Source organism: Mauremys mutica, chromosome 1, assembly GCF_020497125.1.
Source record: "Mauremys mutica isolate MM-2020 ecotype Southern chromosome 1, ASM2049712v1, whole genome shotgun sequence".
Classification (NCBI taxonomy): domain Eukaryota; kingdom Metazoa; phylum Chordata; order Testudines; family Geoemydidae; genus Mauremys; species Mauremys mutica.
The window spans coordinates 328,148,237-328,167,108 of NC_059072.1; the positions used below are offsets into that span (position 1 = coordinate 328,148,237).

At 41.4% G+C, this 18,872-nt stretch overlaps 1 protein-coding gene across 2 annotated transcripts in view; it reads left to right on the top strand.

The window, feature by feature from the left end:
* The window catches only part of CWF19L2 (CWF19 like cell cycle control factor 2), a 164,409-nt gene that overhangs the window by 40,615 nt on the left and 104,922 nt on the right, over positions 1 to 18,872 (top strand). For both annotated transcript variants that reach the window (XM_045018576.1, XM_045018566.1), the window contains exons 6-9: positions 1,364 to 1,457; positions 2,923 to 3,038; positions 5,697 to 6,409; positions 14,347 to 14,443. In XM_045018576.1, coding sequence (XP_044874511.1) covers positions 1,364 to 1,457; positions 2,923 to 3,038; positions 5,697 to 6,409; positions 14,347 to 14,443 — 1,020 coding nt within the window. The remainder of the gene's footprint in view (positions 1 to 1,363; positions 1,458 to 2,922; positions 3,039 to 5,696; positions 6,410 to 14,346; positions 14,444 to 18,872) is intronic.

Genomic DNA, 18,872 nt, shown 5'->3' on the forward strand with positions numbered 1-18,872 from the left:
ATTATTTACATGTAGTTTCTGATTCTCAGAAGGTATCTTTGAACAGATCCTAGTTACCTACTTGTGACGGGTTCCCTAGGATGCAACCTGGAACTGGGGTATTGCTGAGCCCTCTGTCTTACCAACCTGGGCTCCCTCTCACACTGTGATGCTGGAACAAGCTGCAAACCCCATCCAAATATTGCACTTACACATATATCCACAGACCGGGACACACTTAGCTGAGTTACATGCGGTTTGAGCATTGGCCTGCTAAACTCAGGGTTGTGAGTTCAATCCTTGAGGGTGCCATTTAGGGAACTGGGGTAAAAATCTGTCTAAGGATTGGTCCTGCTTTGAGCAGAGGGTTGGACTAGATGATCTCCTGAGGTCCCTTCCAAACCCTGATATTCTATGATTCTAATGCTTTCACCAGCCAATTCATGAACCAGCAATAGAGAGCCTGCAGATAATTCCCCCAGCTTCTCAGCCTAGGACCCCGCGCTGTACCGTCCTGCCCTCATCAGAAGCCTGCCCAGTGTAAGTTTATAACTGAGGCTACAATTTAGTCATGAATATTTTTAGTAAAAGTCATGGACAGGTCACGGGCAATAAACAAAAATTCATGGCCTGTGACCTGTCTATGATCTTTAATATAAATATCCCTATCTTAGCTGGGGCGGGGCCCTGGGATGCCACTGCTCTGGGCAGCGGGCCCGGGGTGCCAATGCTCTGGACGCGGAGGTGGGGGGTGGGTCCAGGGAGCTGCTGCCCTGGGAGTGGACCCTGAGGCCAGTACCACTGGCCGCTGCTCGGGTGGTCCCAGGGGCCAGCAGCAGGAGCTGCCGAGCAGAGGCTCATGCGGCTGTCCCCAGAGCCGCTGCTGTGGCTGCCTATGGGACCACTGCTCAGGTGGGATTCTTTAGTGCTATGAAGTGATGTAGTGGAATGTTTAGTTTAGTTCTTGTTTAACAAACTGTAGTTTTGAAAGTACACTCATCTGAACTGCAAAATAAAGTTTTACAGAGATTATTCTTTGGAAGAAAATATTGAAGAAAATGATGTCCAGTACTACTGTATATAGAAAAGACCCACATTTCCTCAAAACATTCATAAATATTTTCTACATACAATTGTAGTTGATTCTTCACCTGGCTATTTTTAGTGAATTAGTATTTTTTTTAAAAAATATTGAAAGTTACATTGTCCTGTCAAACTTTAAAAAAAAAAGTTCCAGCACCAGGTTTGTTAATGAGATTGTAATTTGGGTACATTTAAACTGATTACATTTCTATATGGATCATACAAAATAATTAAAAAGTTGTAACAGCAGCTGTTAGACAAAGTGGATTTTTGTGCATCAGTTGAAAATTGTTTTCCATAGTCTAGAATTTCTGAAAGAGAGCTGAACCCCTACTGGAAAGATGGTGGAACAGGTTTACCACCAGAAGAGGGTGAAGCAACTTCTGTTAAAAAAGGTAAAAAAACAATTTTTAGTAAGAAAAGCTATATGTATTCCCCTCCGAGACGTTTATGTTGTTAAATGGTCAGCATAGCAGGGCTTCCAGTTACATACAGTGAAGACAAATGAAGTAAAATTTGTTTCAGTAGCAAATATTGGGTTAAAATCATAATACATTGTTTCGCAGAATATTTCTTGACTGATTGATAATCTTGAGTGGTTTGACCTTCAGTTTCTACACAGATTTTCTCTCATTTGAACTAATTAAAGGAAGAATGATTCCACCAGGACATGATAAATTGTTGTCATCTCATTTGATTCCTTTCATTCCATTACACAAATTACAGTTTTAAAATATTCAACTACAGAAATCTGTGAGTCACATTTAAATGAAATACATTAAGAAGGTAGTTTGTGAAAAACATTATTTCTGTAACCTTTTCACTTCAGTCCTTACCCTTGGCTTACCCTGTCTATTTCCAGCAAGTGCAGCTATGAAATATTTTTTCAGAATGTCACATAACATTTATAAAATATTAAGGAGGACTCTTATGTGCTGGGTTGTAGGGAGTAGTAAGGGGCCCCTATTGGGAGTCCTTACCCACTTATTCTGTGGGCAGTTTGTATGGACTATAGGCTTCCAGGGGTCTCCCTCAGGCCAGTGATCACATGGATTGATAGTGTATACCAAGTCAAAAATTTCTGGGGGTGCCCCTGCACCTTGCCACCATGCACCCTCAACCACTACTTTTTGTAATGTTAACTCTGAGAGACTCATCTGGCTCAATGGGTTTGTCTACATGGGGATTAAAAAACACAGTTGACCAGGTTAGCTGACCTGGACTCGCAGAGCTTGGGCTCTGCAGCAGAAAAATTGCTGTGTATATGTTTTGGGCTCAGACTGGAGCACTAGTTCTGGGACCCTGCAAGAGTGGAGGGTCCCAGGGCTAGGGCTGGAGCCTGAGCTCTGGGACCCTCTGAGGGATCCTATGTTTGGGCACCAGCCCGAGCCCAAACATCTACACATCAATTCGTAGCCTTGCAGTCCAAGCCCCGTGAGTCTGAGTCAGCTGATCCATGCCTGCTGCGGCCGTGCCATACTCCCATGTACCCCTATTTGGTTCTGCTTGTTCTGGTAGAGAAACCAACAAACTACTCTACAAGAAACTGATCATCTTTGAATGCAACTAATGTAAATTTCTAAGAAGAAATATTTGGTGTGAAAGACTAGAAGTTTTGCATCGGTTTTCTGTTTCATGTCTTCAGGATAGGAAGAAAGACAATATTTTATTACAATATTTTCAGTTGAGGCACGAACCTGAAGGTAGAAAGCTAGATGTACTCCATGTCAACATACAAAATAGGTCTAACTGAGCTAATTTAAGTTTCTGTGCTGCATATAGCATATACAATAAGTGTTAGGTAATAAAAGCTAACCCTGGAATACAAAAATATCATATTTAATTCTTTTGTTCCTTTAGTTAAAATTGTTGAAGACGGTGGATTAAGCTGGTTAAAGAAATCCTATCAAAGGATGAAGGAACAGGCTGAGAGAGAGAAAAGAAATTTTGAGGAAATTGTAGCTGAGAGATATGGGGTAAGCATCTTAAGAGGAAAAGTATTCTCCTTGTTTACAGTTTTTAAGCTTTTGGAAAAGATCAAATCCCTGTAAAGGCAGAAGTATTTAATGTATAGGTTAACACATGATCAAGCTCTGCTGAAAACAATCCGTTCTTGAAACTTCCATCAAGTGATGAAGGCATTAATGCTGTCAGACTTCGATTTGCATGATTTTGCATGCTACCTTTTTTTCACTGTGGGGTACTAGACTGTAGTTAAAATATTTCTATCTTTCACTTCACCCAGGTTCTTATATGGTCCATGTATGGGGAGACTTTGGCAAACCAGTAAAGTGCTTGAAACCACTATGGCTTATTGTTAAAGGCGGCCTAGTCAGCAAGCTGTAAATGGGCCATTCAGCAATCTCAGCTTGACCAAGGAAGGAGGGGAGGGGGTTTTGGGTGCCAGAGAAAGGGCAGCTTGACCCCGCGTCCTTCCTGATAAGAATTGTGTTGAAATTGCGGATACGTGCATTTTAAAAGAGTAGGATATGCCCCAGGAATGTCTATTGGGGTCTCAAGGCTGCAAACTCTGGAAAAACCCACACCTGATTAATCAATAATCAGAAGGAACCTCTTGCTTGATGATTGAAACAGTTTACTTAACAAGGTTTCTTTAAGGGACATGTCATTCTATTACTAATTTATAAATAAGGGGGAAAAAACTTGAGATGGGGGGATTCTTCGGGACTGGTCTCTCCCTCTGGATGCATCTTATGTTCCCCACCGGCAGATGGGCTACCACTGTGCCACTTGAGAGCCACACTCAGCTTCGGTAGTTATCGATTGTTGGGGGTGTTTTACTAATCTTGTTGCGGACATGTGTAAGTGCTTGAGACTAAGGGTACGTCTTCACTACCGGCCGCATCGGCGGGTAGCAATCGATTTCTTGGGGATCGATATATCACATCTCATCTAGACGCGATATATCGATCCCCGAACATGCTCCTGTCGACTCCGGAACTCCACCAACGCGAACGGCGGTAGCGGAGTCGACATGGGGAGCCGCGGTCGATCCCGCGCCGTGAGGACGGTAAGTAATTCGATCTAAGGTACTTTGACGTATCTTAGAACCACCCCGCCCCCCAGTGTAGACCAGCCCTAAGTAAAGTTTAGCTTTAAGTGAAGGCACTCTTGTGTTGTTCAGTTTGTGCCAGCCATCTATCAGTCAGACAGCCGTGTCTCCCCTGATTTATTTCCTGACAGCACCTCACACAGAGTAAAAGTTACCAAGAGTGTTGGGATGCAGGAACCCTGGGTAACAGTCCACATTATCCTGATATCTGAGCACCTTCCAAAATTATCTGTATTTGCAGAGATATTTCTTTCAGACCTGTGCCCACGTGTGCACACAAGAAGTTTGGCTATATCTGCGGCAGGAGCAAGGGTTATGATTTCCAGTTTGAGGGGACACACTTGTGCTAGTGCTCATTGAGCTAGTGTGCTAAAAAGAGTAGCATAGCTGGGGGAGGATGGGCAGCAGTGAGCAGCAGCACAGGGTAGCCATGCTGGGAGTGTACCCCATGCGGGTTTGTATGCTGCACGCCTAGCTCACGCAGCTGTTCACTGTTGCCCATGTTACCCTGGCTTTACTACTAATTTTAGGGTGCTAGCTCCATGAGAGCGAGAGTAAATGTGTCCACACGAGCTGAGAATCCCACCCTGAGCTCCAAGTATAGACATACCCTTTGTGATGGTGTTAGCCACGTAACAAGTTGGAGAGTTATGTGATAACTTAATTTTGTCATGCATCCGTTGGACACTTTACCTGCAATCCATCTCTACTAACAATGCTTCTCACTTGCTAAATCCTCTGAGTAGTTTTCAAAAGCTAACCTTTAAGAAAACAAACTGCCACAAAAACATACCTCTCAACCCCACCCCACAAAACATGGTATTGGCTTCAAAATTATTGGTGAAAGGTGCAGGATATATGATATTCAATTGTATACCAAGAATAGGTTTAAGAATATTGTAAGGGGACAAATGCTGAGTCTTTTTAATTTGAGTTTGTTAGTGCTGCTCTCTGACATTCTGGAGATTCTGGGATGGCTTCTTCCTACAACCAGAAAATTGGACTCTTGTCCTTGGCTTGTGAATTCCAGAGAAGTAGTACTGGGGGCAGCAAGTGGATGAGATTGTGTTTCCCTAAGTTAGGCAAGGTGCCAGTAATTCTTCAGGAAAGCTACTAAGAGGTCTCTACTGAAAAAAGTTGATGCTGAATGTCATGCAGCCTGCCAACTGCTATACCGTTCTGTAATATCCCTTAAAAAAAAAAGAAAAAAACAAGAGGTAATTCAGAAGTTTGTGACAGGATAAGCATACAGTTTCTTAGATTTCCTTGACCCTGGTCAGTCAGACTTTAGGCCTGAATATTGGGTAGAAACTTCGCTAGTTGTGCAAATCATTGATTTCTTTCCAGTGATGGTTAAAGGTTAAATATCCATGCTGATTAGTTTTAGAAATGTCCCCTGTGATATTATCACAGCTGCATGACTTATGTCGCCATCCCAAATTTAGACCACTAAAACCATTATACTCTATAGCACTACCATGTATTCTCTCTCTCATGCTTGTTGTTAGTATGGACATCATTTAAAAAATAATGCCATTATATTTTTCCTTCTGTCTTGTAGTCAGTGGAAATATTTCAATCAAGATGGGAAGAAGCTGAAGAAGCTGCATCAAAACAGGGAAATGAATATAGAAAAGGAAGATGGAGGAAATTTAACTATTCAGAGAATGAGCAAAAAGAGAGAGAGCACCACATGGAAAAAGAAACACAAGTTGAAGGTGACAGAATCAAGGGTACATGTAAAGGACATTCCAGAGATAGGCATAATAAGATATATCCATTGGAAGAAAGAGGTTATAGAAAAGACAGGTCAAGAGAAGAACGAGAATATAGACATCATAGCACAGACTCTGAGTTAAGAGACGATTGTTCCAAAGCAGCAAAACATTCTGATGAAAAACGAAGTCAGGAGACAGTTTCCTCTCTGCGCAATTTGAAATATAAATTTTTGAAACCTTCTGAAGATGATTTGTCATCTGTTAGTAAAGACTGCAAGGTACAGCAATCCTCATTAAAACTACCATCTTGTAGCTTTTTGAGCAGCAGTTTCCAAAAACCTGGTAAGGAAAGTGAAGAAAAAACACCATGGAGCAGAACACATATAAAAGATGAAAATGAGAAACCAACATTAGATCAAAAGCCATTGAAAATGGAAAAAACTACTTATCATGAGGGAGCTTCAAAGGCTGAAAGAGAGAAGACACAGGAAGAGAACCTTGGAAACATCCCCAAGAAGAAAGTGCTATTGCCAGACAGCAAAACATCATATTCTGGGTATCTTATGATTTATTTTGCTAGATGTCATTTATATTTTCAGGGTAGTTTGTAGAAGGTATCTGTCTGCTGCCATACCTCACTGGGCTGTGATCTTATCAGATCTCCAAACATGTTTAAGCCTGATTAGTTCTTGGATGGAAAACCCAGATCTATAGAAAATTATTTAGTACATGTGACATTCTGAGTCCGTGATAAAGTAATGCTCCAGCATGGTAGCAAGGGGCCCTGTAGGGCTCGGTGGTGTAGTCTTTTTGGAAAGACTTTAAGCATATCTTATGTCTGATAGTCATTAAAGACCAATTGCCCATGAGTAGGGGTGCAAAATTTACAATTCAGTAGCTTCATTCTGCCTACCTATATTTCCAGTGCGGTTTCCTTTGGATGCTGACAGTATACTACCCTATGTGACCCCAACAATTGTATAGTGTTGCTGTGTACTGAACTACTTATTCAACCCTGGAGATGGCTGCACTTCAGTGTTGAGTGAAGTGAAATGTATATTTATGTAAATATGGTTTATTTAAGTCTCTTTGGGATCTTTTGGGGTGAAAAGGCACTATGTAAATTTAAAGTTGGTGACATTACTGTTTTCCTTAGAAAATGGTGGAGGGCTGAGAACACTTATGTGGCTTTTAAAAATACATTTCATCATAGTGATGTAGCATTTTAGTTTTTAAGAGCGTTAAAGTGGTTATTTTTCTGTAGAATACAGTGTTATAATCTAGTAATTTAACTTCCTTGACCCTTTTGTAGGGAGTCATCGCTTTCAAAACTAAAGCAGGCAATGTAGGAAATATCTATTTTGATTTGACACGTGTACTGTATTTTCAGTCATATTGCCCATGGCAGTGGATTACTTTACCCTTTCTTTGAACATTGGTGTATAGTAAAGTCTGCTTCTTACTATTGAGATAGGCTGTGGAATAATATTCCATCTACAACTTAAGCAAGTAGAACCTACTTGTAAGTAAGTGACTGGGCATGCTGAATGGCAAAATAACTGGGGGAAACTAAGGTAAAAATATAGCATGAATAGATTTGGTAGATTAAAAAAATAAGGTCATATGTTAAAGTATTAGGTTTTATTCAGACATAAATGACAGAAGGCATCAGTCTGAATGTATATTTTCTGGAGAGTTAAAAAGAGACTACAAAGCAATATGTAGTAAGAATTACTGTTCTTCTGTTTGTATTGGTATAATGAAGGAAAATAGAGACTAATCATGGAAAGAAGTTAGAAAATCACTGGACTTTTATGCAGGTCCTGGCCACCCATCCTTTATGTCATCACCAAGACCCCAATCCTGCGAACGCTTATGCACGTATTTAAGTTTACTACTGTGAGTAGTAAGTCCTATTCAAATATTGGGACTGTTCTCAGTAGTAAAGTTGAGCATGTGCATAAGTGTTTGTAGGATCAGGGCCCAAATGAGATCTAAGTTTGAAGAATTTAATAAATGTAGGAAAAGAGGGCAAGCAATGAAGTGCTCAGCAACAAGAATATGTCAGGAGGCTGATAAGAAGAGTCCAGATGGAAAGAGGAATTGATAAAAATAGTGATTTCTTTAGGAATGGCTACAGTTATGACAGTGTGTAGAGTACAGGCATTGCCAGCCCAGGTAGCACAGGTATAGATAGCGGTGTAGATGGCTAGGCACTGCTTAGGCAAATAGAGTGCTCTACATTCCTGAACTCCTTGGGTATATACCCTGCATGCTCCCACACGCCCAAGCAGTGCCTCCCATATTTACACTGCAATTTTTAGCAGTGTAGTGTCCCATTATCTCCTCTTTGCCAGAGCTTTCCCCCTGTCACCCAGCTGCTGGAGCCTTTTTTTCACTGCAGTGTGTAGCTGCGTGCCACAGTGACAAGTGTGGATACAGTCTGTCTTTCACTGTGGCGCACTAGCTGTGTGTGTACTGCCTGCACTCTGCACACCACTGTAAGTGAAGACATAGCCTTTGTTTCCCCCATATTACGTTATTTAAGTTACTGATTAACAGGCCTTATGGGCAGATTAGCTTTTGGTGATGAACAGTAGGGTTCTAACATCAGGGAGGAGTTTCTTATAGCAGTATTCAGTCTTTTCAGTTATAAAAGCAGACAAGCAGAGTTCGACAGTTACCTGGCACTTTGCAGGTAGGTGGATGTCTCCCAAATGACAGAGGCACCGAGAGTGTCTGTCTCTAACTGGGATGGGTGGAGGAAAGCAGTATATGTGATGTATCTTGATTTTAGTAAGGATTTTAACACAGTCCCACAGGGCATTCTCATAAGTGTCCTAGAAAAATGGGGACAAGATGAAATTCGTATAAGGTTGGTGTACAATTGATTGACAGACTATACTCAGAGTAGTTATCAATGATTTGTTGTCAGACTGGGAGGGAGTATATAATGGGTCTCGCAGAGGTCAGTCCCAACTCCCATACCATTCAGTATTTTCATTAATGACTTGGACAATGGAATGGAGCATATGCTTATAAAGTTTACAAATGGACACCAAGCTGGGAGGGGATGCATGCACTTTGAAGGATAGCATTAGACTTCAAAATGACGTGAATAAATTAGAGAATTGAGCTGAAATTAGCAAGTTGAAATTCAATTTGAGAGCCATGCTTCAGGAAAGATATAGATGAATTGGAGAGAGTCAAGAGGCGAGGAACAAAAATGATAAAAGATTTAGAAAACCTGACCTCTGAGGAACAGTTAAAAAAACTATGTATAGTCTTGAGAAAAGAAGACTGAGAGGGGGACCTGATACGTTTTTTCATATATTAATGGCTGTTAGAGAATGGTGATCACTTGTTCTCCATGTTCACTGAAGGTAGGACAAGAGGTAATGGGCTTACTCGCAACAAGAGAGATTTAGGTTAGCTATTAGGAATAACTTTATAAGGATTAATAGGATTTCAAAGGAAGTTGTGGAATCCCCTTTTTGGAGGTTTTTAAGAACAGGTTGGACAAACACTTGTCAGGGATGGTCTAGGTTTACTTGGTCCTGCTTCAGTGCGGGGGGCTGGAATTGATGACTTATCGAGGTCCCTTTCCACTCTACATTTCTGTGATTTTACTACCTCTGTCTATGAAAACAGCCTTCCTGGTGGCCAACACTTCTGCCTGAAGTATGGAGAAATGGGGGCTGTGATGGCAAACCCTCCCTTTCAGTGTTCTTCAGAGACAAAGTTGCATTACATCCTCATCCTTGATTTCTACCTACAGTTTCTTCTGAATTCCATATTAATCAGGTTATTCATTTCCCAGGTTTCTTTCTGAAGCCACACCAGTCCAGAGAGGGAGATGCCTTACGTTCTTTGGATATCAAAAGGACACTGGCCTTCTACTCAGACAGAACCAAGCATTTCAGGGAAGTCTTCTAGGCTTTGTGTCAGTTGCTGACAGATCCAGAGGATTTGCAATTTCATCCAAAGACTTTCAAAGTAGATTTCTGTGCATATTATCTCTTGTTATTATGCCAACATTCATCTCCTTCTAGAGTGATAGCCCATTCTACAAGGTCCCAATCTACTTTTATGTTGAAAGATGTCCCAGTTGCTGAAATTTGCAGAGCCACAACCTAGTCCTCAATACATACCTTTCCAAATAAAATGCTCTGATTCACGCTTCTAGAGCAGATGCTGCAGTTGGCAATGCAGTCTCGTCTTCACTGTTATATCTGACTCTGAGGCTCCCACCTCCATCAAGGGATACTGCATGGGAGTCATTATTCATGTTGTGCAGTAACTGACCTTCTTCCAGATGTGTCCTCTTATAAGTGCTCCACTGCACCCCCCTTTCCCTCCTCCCCTTCTCACTGCTTCAGAGTCTTATGTCTCGGGACTTTGCAGTAGAAAAGAAACTGGGGGCAGTTCACTTGTGCAGCTACATATGCCCTTGGAATGGGTCAAGGGGAGGACTAGAATGCATGCAGGAGCTGAATGGACACTGCCACCAAAAATTTCCCATGAAAGGTGCATGTGTGGTGGTGTTTGCTCAATTCTCCATGCCTCATACTGACAATGTACTTGTTTATATTCTCTCTTCCAACAAATACAGAGTTTCTTTAGCTTTTAAATCAGAGTTTTGGTCAATTATGACAAGAGTTAATTAAAAGTTGTAGGCCTAGTAATACCTGGCTGATTGGATGCCCAAGGGATCTCCTCAGAGGAAATGTCCTTTCAGATAGGATGCTGTTTGCTGAAAATCACACTGAATAATAGGACTAAAATAGTATGCGCATTGGAGTTTAATTTGAGACAAGCTGAGAGAAAAATATGGTTGAGCTGAAAAAGTGCAGATAATGATTTAAGCAATAACTCCACTGAGAGCATGTACAAAGTGATAAATGTCTCTTACTCTGACTAATGTAATACCTTACATTACTAATCAGAGGGGTAGCCGTGTTAGTCTGGATTTGTAAAAGCAGCAAAGAGTCCTGTGGCACCTTATAGACTAACAGACATATTGGAGCATGAGCTTTTGTGGGTGAATACCCACTTCATCAGATGCATGTGACATGTGACATGCATCCGACGAAGTGGGTATTCACCCACGAAAGCTCATGCTCCAATACGTCTGATAGTCTATAAGGTGCCACAGGACTCTGCTGCTTTTACGTTACTAATGTAATTAATGTTTTAATTGCTTTACAATATGTAGATTTAGAGGATATGAGAAGCAAGAGCTCCAGAACCTTTAATTTCTCTGTATATTTCCTTTCTATAAGGAGTTAAACTGTTGTCATTTTCTCTCTTGGGGTCAGATTCTATTCCCGTTGAAGTCAGTGGGAATTTTTCCATCGTCTTAATGGATATTGGATTGGGCCCCTGAAATGCAGGCAGAAATGGTTTGAAAAATTTCCCCAGGTTAGCACTGTGATAGCTCAGACTAAAACGTGAGACTTGTTTAAAAGACTTTCCATTTTGCGAGTCTCACGGGATTTAATCATGCACATTATGTTCATCACGTTAAGCAACATATTCTTTCTCTGTTATGACAGCATGTCTTTAATTTTTTTAATAGTTTGGTTGCTCTCATTCTTGTAGCATTCAGTAATGCTTTTGAAATGACTTCTCTGTTTTGTAATGTTGTATAGGAAGTACTGTGGCAAGTGAATTAGGATTATGCTCAGGTTTTTTACACATGTAGATAGAGCAATATAAACATTTTCTGTAGAATTATAATCCTGTCTTATGTTACATAAATAAGAAAAGTTAAATACAACAATAAATACCACACACAAAAATTAATCATACAGCAGTGGCATTACCTACACTTAAATGATTAAGAAATGTTTATTCTTGTTTAGAGTTTATAAAATACTTAACTTTCTAACAAATACATCCCCAGTATGAACAGACATGGCTAAAAGCACTGTGACTATGTCAGAGCAAGATTATATTTTGAGGCAGAGTTTGAAAGAGGGTTATATTTCCAAATCTTGATGCTATTTCTAGGATATCCTTCTCTCATTTAAGTGGACAGTACATCTTGTGACTGGGTTCCCAGGGTGCAGCCTTGATTGTCGACCACTGTGACCTTCAAACCACCAGCCTGGGCTTCTTCTCACACAGTGATGCTGATGTCAAGTTACAAACTCTGATAGGCACTGCACTTACACAGAGGAAGGAACACACCCAACTCTGTTACATGAATGATCTCCCAGTCACTCATGAACCATCAATAGGGAGTCTCAAGCCAATTCCCTCCAGCTCCACAGCCTTGTTTGCCACTGTCTCTGTATGGAATGGACACACACTAGTCTTTGTAAACCGAGCTGAGATTTCCCAAGCACTTCATCCAAAACATACTGTTTTAGGTAAAATTTAAAACAGGTTTATTAACTACAGAAAGAGATTTTAGGTGATTGTAGGTAGCAGGCATAGAGATCAGAGTTGGTTACTTAAAAACAAAAATAAACATGCAGTCCAAGTTCTACAAACTAAGCGGGATTTGAATCAAGCAGTGTCTCACCCTGGCAGATGGTACAAGCAGGTTACAGATCCTCAGTACACTGGACCACCCTTTCCCAGTTCAAAGTCTTTGTCCTCCAGGTGATTGGGGGAGGGGGGGCGCATTTATCATGTCTCTTCCCCTCTTTTATATTTTCTACCAGCTTGCTGGAAAGATTTTTGCTGTGACATGGGGATCAGGCATTCCCTATTGGTCAAGAAGTCTCCACTGCATACATGCTCTCTATGAGAAGTCTCTGGGATGGCCATTGGAAGAGTGGATTCCCTTTAATGAGCTGTCAGGACGTCTTGTTGATCCTTTGCAATTGAAAGGTTGGTTCTGGGCATCTCCCAACCTCACAACATATTTCAGTAACACACATAGCAATGCTTCATAACTTCACATACAATGATGGTACATAAATCCAACAGGATATTAATGTTCAACAGATCAAGATTTTCAAAATGATACCGCACAAAGTATACTTCATACAAAATACATCATGCTCATATCACCAGGGTGAATACAGAGGTTTCCAGGGTGCTACTTTGGGATACATAGGATCACACTGCTATAACAAGGTTGTCCTGGGTGAGCCTCAAAATGGAACATGTCTTCCAACAGCGAAAAACAGAGCTAAGTCAGCTCGGAGTGGGAAGTGCATTCCTCTCTCAATAGGAACTGTTTTACTGGCTAGATACACATCTTATAGGTGTGAATTTCCAGCTATATTAGCTATAAATCAACTATTTTAAGGCTAGAGTAATTTGGACATAAAATGGCGTGTGTCTGCATGGAAAAGAGATTTTCATACTTTTTCAGCCAATCTGATTCTCTATGGCCTTACTCATGTAACTGGGAAATGGTTCCAGCTGCCCAGCAATATTTGGTTTTCAGTAGCTGAGCAGTGAAAGAGCAATGGATTAATTTGCTGAATGTGATCTAAGTCTGTTTTTAAGTCTTCCTAAGGGTTATACATTAATTTATGTTCTGGAGATGTCTTTTTAGGATAATTCCCAGCTATCCTGCATTTTTTAAAATAATTATTATTAGTATTAGCACTTTCAATCTTTGAACCACAATATGACCACCAATTATTCCTACCACTGCTGTATGTAGTATTAACTCCATTTTACAGATGACGAAATTCAGTCTTGGAATAATTCTGGTGAAATACCTTGTGTAAAGCCACTTGGTAAGTCAGTGGCAGAGAGAGGGATTGGGACTCATGCGTTTCTGACTCCCAGTTCAGTAGGCCATTGTATCCCCCCATAACAGGAAAAAAATTTCTAGGGGAGATTCACCAATTAACTTTCAATGTAGATTCTAACATATCAGCTATAATATTTTCATAATCAAAGGTTGTCCTCTGAGCAGATAAATCTAAGAACAACTTAAGCTTTGGGAAATGAAGAACTACATAACCTACCAGTTGTTTGTTTATCCACTTGGAGGTTTTCTTGTTGCTTTGGAGATGATGTCATAAACAGAATTATTGCTTCAGGGCTTATAAACAGACTTATTGTTATGAGATGGAGACCAAGGTTCAGTGCTAGAGAGGAGGAAGGGTCTTTGGCAGGATGATTTGGTACTGCTGGAAGGACTAACTTTTTGGACCCAACTGGTCTGTCCTGTCAGGAAGCCATACTGCATGCATAGCCCACTTTTACCTGCTACTGGTTATTTATTGCTCCCTCGAGCCAAGAAAATGGACAATACATAGTGCCTTTCATCCTAAAAGATCCCAAAACCAAAGGAATATTTAGCTTTATGCGCATCGTATTTACACATCTTTTTCAAAAGTTCTTGTCTGTCCTTTAGAGAGATTTAGTGACTATGAAAGGATTTGTAGAAGGATAGTTGTGGTTATGATGGCTTTAAATTACTTTCAGCATTTGAACATGTTTGCCAGTGCAATGATTGTTAATTAGGTAAATATGTTTTTGTTTCCTCTGGGCTGTGAATGCTTGTGGTATTTCAACCAGACATACTTCAAAGGATGGGACTCCCCAGGCCCTTAGTGAAGAGGAGATGAACAGACTGGGAGCCAAGATTGTGAAAGCAGAACTGATGGGAAATTTGGTAAGGTTTTTGAAGATTGTCCTGATTTACTGCAGATGGCATGTTCTATAGCTCACATAGCTTGAACTGGCCTCTCCTTTTGACCAAAGTACTATGAAAAGCCATTTCATCAGGCTCAGGATTTAATGTGCAACCTTCTTCATAACTTCTCCTACAAATAGCTATGCCCTGTGGTCGGGGGGGAAGAGGCTTCGGCCCCGTAGGGGTTTGTAGAATAGGGAACATGTCGAAAACAATTTTCTCTTTATGGCTGAGCCTTAATCAGTGGGCGGGGCATTCACTCAGACCAGGGCTTTATAAAGCTGCGCACAAGCGACCAGGGAGCTTTGCGAACAGAGGCTGCTAACAGGGAGTTTCGCAAGGGAGTTTGGCAGGGGAGCGGGAAGGGAGTGGGAGTCCCCTGTCGGTCCTAACCCCTTCCCTGTAGTTCTTTTAACACCTATAAACCAAACCACATATCAAAACCCCTTTCCGTAAACCACCCTTTCACTAACTAGGAGACAATGCAGGCAGAAGCCCAGCAGCAGAGTGGGGGCTATCCAGTTTATTGCGCTGAGTGTTGCATGTATGATTACCTGCCCTTTGGGCTGGTGGCGTATGTGTGCAGTCGGTGCAAGGAGCTCCTGGCCCTCAGAGACCATGTACGGACTTTGGAGGCCAGGGTGGCGGAACTGGAGGAGCTAAGAGAGGCAGAGAGGTATGTTGATGAGGCTTTCCGGTCCCACCTCCGCCCAGACAGTCCCTGTGCTGTTGAGGAGGAAGAAAGGCCCAGGGAAGCAGAGCAGTCAATGGGAGCAGAGGGAAACCTTCCCGTAGTTGGGACCCTCCTTCCAGATAGTTCTGGGGTTGCCTCTCTCACTGAGGTTACCTCTCCGGGGGAGGGAACTCCAGTTTCTAGGAAAAGGCAGGTGTTAGCAATGGGAGATTCGATTATTAGGAACATAGATAGCTGGGTTTGTGATGACCGGGAGAACCGTATGGTGACTTGCCTGCCTGGTGCGAAGGTTGCGGATCTCTCGAGGCATCTAGACAGACTTATGTGTAGTGCTGGGGAGGAGCCCGTGGTCGTGGTACATGTAGGTACCAATGACATAGGGAAGGGTAGGAGAGATGTCCTGGAAGCCAAATTTAGGCTGCTAGGGAAGAGACTGAAATCCAGGACCTCTATGGTGGCATTCTCAGAAATGCTCCCAGTTCCACGCGCAGGGCCAGGTAGGCAGGCAGAGATTCAGAGTCTCAACGCGTGGATGAGACGATGGTGTAGAGAGGAGGGGTTCACGTTCATTACGAACTGGGGAAACTTCTGGGATGGGAGGAGCCTATACAGGAGAGATGGGCTCCACCTAAACCAAAGTGGAACCAGACTGCTGGCACTAAACATTAAAAAGGTTGTAGAGCAGTTTTTAAACTAGAAGATGGGGGAAAGCCGACTGCTGCAGAGGAGCATGTGGATCGGACACAGACTTCTCTTAGGGGAGAGTCTGATGATAGAGAATCTCCAGGTTATAGTCAGGAGCAGAGGATGGAAGAGTATAATGTAAGGGCCGGGTCAGATGATAAACAGTCACATGAAAAAGAATCTGGCACATCAGAAAAGGGCAGACTGATAAACAGGGGCAGGTTTTTAAAGTGCTTGTACACAAATGCTAGAAGTCTAAACAATAAGATGGGTGAACTAGAGTGCCTTGTGATAAAGGAGGATATTGATATAATAGGCATCACAGAAACCTGGTGGACTGAGAGCAATCAATGGGACACAATCATTCCGGGGTACAAAATCTATCGGAAGGACAGAACAGGTCGTGCAGGGGGAGGAGTGGCACTATATGTGAAAGAAAATGTAGATTCAAATGAAGTAAAAATCTTAAGCGAATCCACATGTTCCATAGAATCTCTATGAATAGAAATTCCATGCTCTAATAAAAATATAACATTAGGGATCTATTATCGACCACCTGACCAGGACATTAATAGTGATGATGAAATGCTAAGGGAAATTAGAGAGGCTATCAAAATTAAGAACCCAATAATAGTGGGGGATTTCAATTATCCCCATATTGACTGGGAACATTTCACTTCAGGACGAAATGCAGAGATAAAATTTCTCGATACTTTAAATGACTGCTTCATGGAGCAGCTGGTACGGGAACCCACAAGGGGAGAGGCAACTCTAGATTTAATCCTGAGTGGAGCGCAGGAGCTGGTCCAAGAGGTAACTATAGCAGGACCGCTGGGAAATAGTGACCATAATACAATAACATTCAACATCCCTGTGGTGGGAAGAACACCTATACAGCCCAACACTGTGGCATTTAATTTCAAAAGGGGGAACTATACAAAAATGAGGGGGTTAGTTAGACAAAAGTTAAAAGGTATAGTGACTAAAGTGAAATCCCTGCAAGTTGCGTGGGACCTTTTTAAAGACACCATAATAGAGGCCCAACTTCAATGTATACCCCAAATTAAGAAACACAGTAAAAGAACTAAAAAAGAGCCAACGTGGCTTAACAACCATGTAAAAGAAGCAGTGAGAGATAAAAAGACTTCCTTTAAAAAGTGGAAGTCAAATCCTAGTCAGGCAAATAGAAAGGAGCACAAACATTGCCAACTTAAGTGCAAGAGTGTAATAAGAAAAGCCAAAGAGGAGTTTGAAGAACGGCTAGCCAAAAACTCCAAAGGTGGTAATAAAATGTTTTTTAAGTACATCAGAAGCAGGAAGCCTGCTAAACAACCAGTGGGGCCCCTTGACGATCAAAATACAAAAGGAGCGCTTAAAGATGATAAAGTCATTGCGGAGAAACTAAATGGATTCTTTGCTTCAGTCTTCAAGGCTGAGGATGTTAGGGAGATTCCCAAACCTGAGCTGGCTTTTGTAGGTGACAAATCTGAGGAACTGTCACAGATTGAAGTGTCACTAGAGGAGGTTTTGGAATTAATTGATAAACTCAACATTAACAAGTCACCGGGACCAGATGGCATTCACCCAAGAGTTCTGAAAGAACTCAAATGTGAAGTTGCGGAACTATTAACTAAGGTTTGTAACCTGTCCTTTAAATCGGCTTCGGTACCCAATGATTGGAAGTTAGCTAATGTAACGCCAATATTTAAAAAGGGCTCTAGAGGTGATCCCGGCAATTACAGACAGGTAAGTCTAACGTTGGTACCGGGCAAATTAGTTGAAACAATAGTTAAGAATAAAATTGTCAGACACATAGAAAAACATAAATTATTGAGCAGTAGTCAACATGGTTTCTGTAAAGGGAAATCATGTCTTACTAATCTATTAGAGTTCTTTGAAGGGGTCAACAAACATGTGGACAAGGGGGATCCGGTGGACATAGTGTACTTGGATTTCCAGAAAGCCTTTGACAAGGTCCCTCACCAAAGGCTGTGACGTAAATTAAGTTGTCATGGGATAAAAGGGAAGGTCCTTTCATGGATTGAGAACTGGTTAAAAGACAGGGAACAAAGGGTAGGAATTAATGGTAAATTCTCAGAATGGAGAGGGGTAACTAGTGGTGTTCCCCAAGGGTCAGTCCTAGGACCAATCCTATTCAATTTATTCATAAATGATCTGGAGAAAGGGGTAAACAGTGAGGTGGCAAAGTTTGCAGATGATACTAAACTACTCAAGATAGTTAAGACCAAAGCAGATTGTGAAGAACTTCAAAAAGATCTCACAAAACTAAGTGATTGGGCAACAAAATGGCAAATGAAATTTAATGTGGATAAATGTAAAGTAATGCACATTGGAAAAAATAACCCCAACTATACATACAACATGATGGGGGCTAATTTAGTTACAATGAGTCAGGAAAAAGATCTTGGAGTCATCGTGGACAGTTCTCTGAAGATGTCCACGCAGTGTGCAGAGGCGGTCAAAAAAGCAAACAGGATGTTAGGAATCATTAAAAAGGGGATAGAGAACAAGACGGAGAATATAGTATTGCCCTTATATAAATCCATGGTACACCCACATCTTGAATACTGTGTACAGATGTGGTCTCCTCACCTCAAAAAGGATATTCTAGCATTAGAAAAGGTTCATAAAAGGGCAACTAAAATGATTAGGGGTTTGGAGAGGGTCCCATACGAGGAAAGATTAAAGAGACTAGGACTCTTCAGCTTGAAAAAGAGGAGACTAAGGGGGGATATGATAGAGGTATATAAAATCATGAGTGATGTTGAGAAAGTGGATAAGGAGAAGTTATTTACTTATTCCCATAATACAAGAACTAGGGGTCACCAAATGAAATTAATAGGCAGCAGGTTTAAAACAAATAAAAGGAAGTCCTTCTTCACGCAGCGCACAGTCAACTTGTGGAACTCCTTACCTGAGGAGGTTGTGAAGGCTAGGGCTATAACAATGTTTAAAAGGGAACTGGATAAATTCATGGTGGCTAAGTCCATAAATGGCTATTAGCCAGGA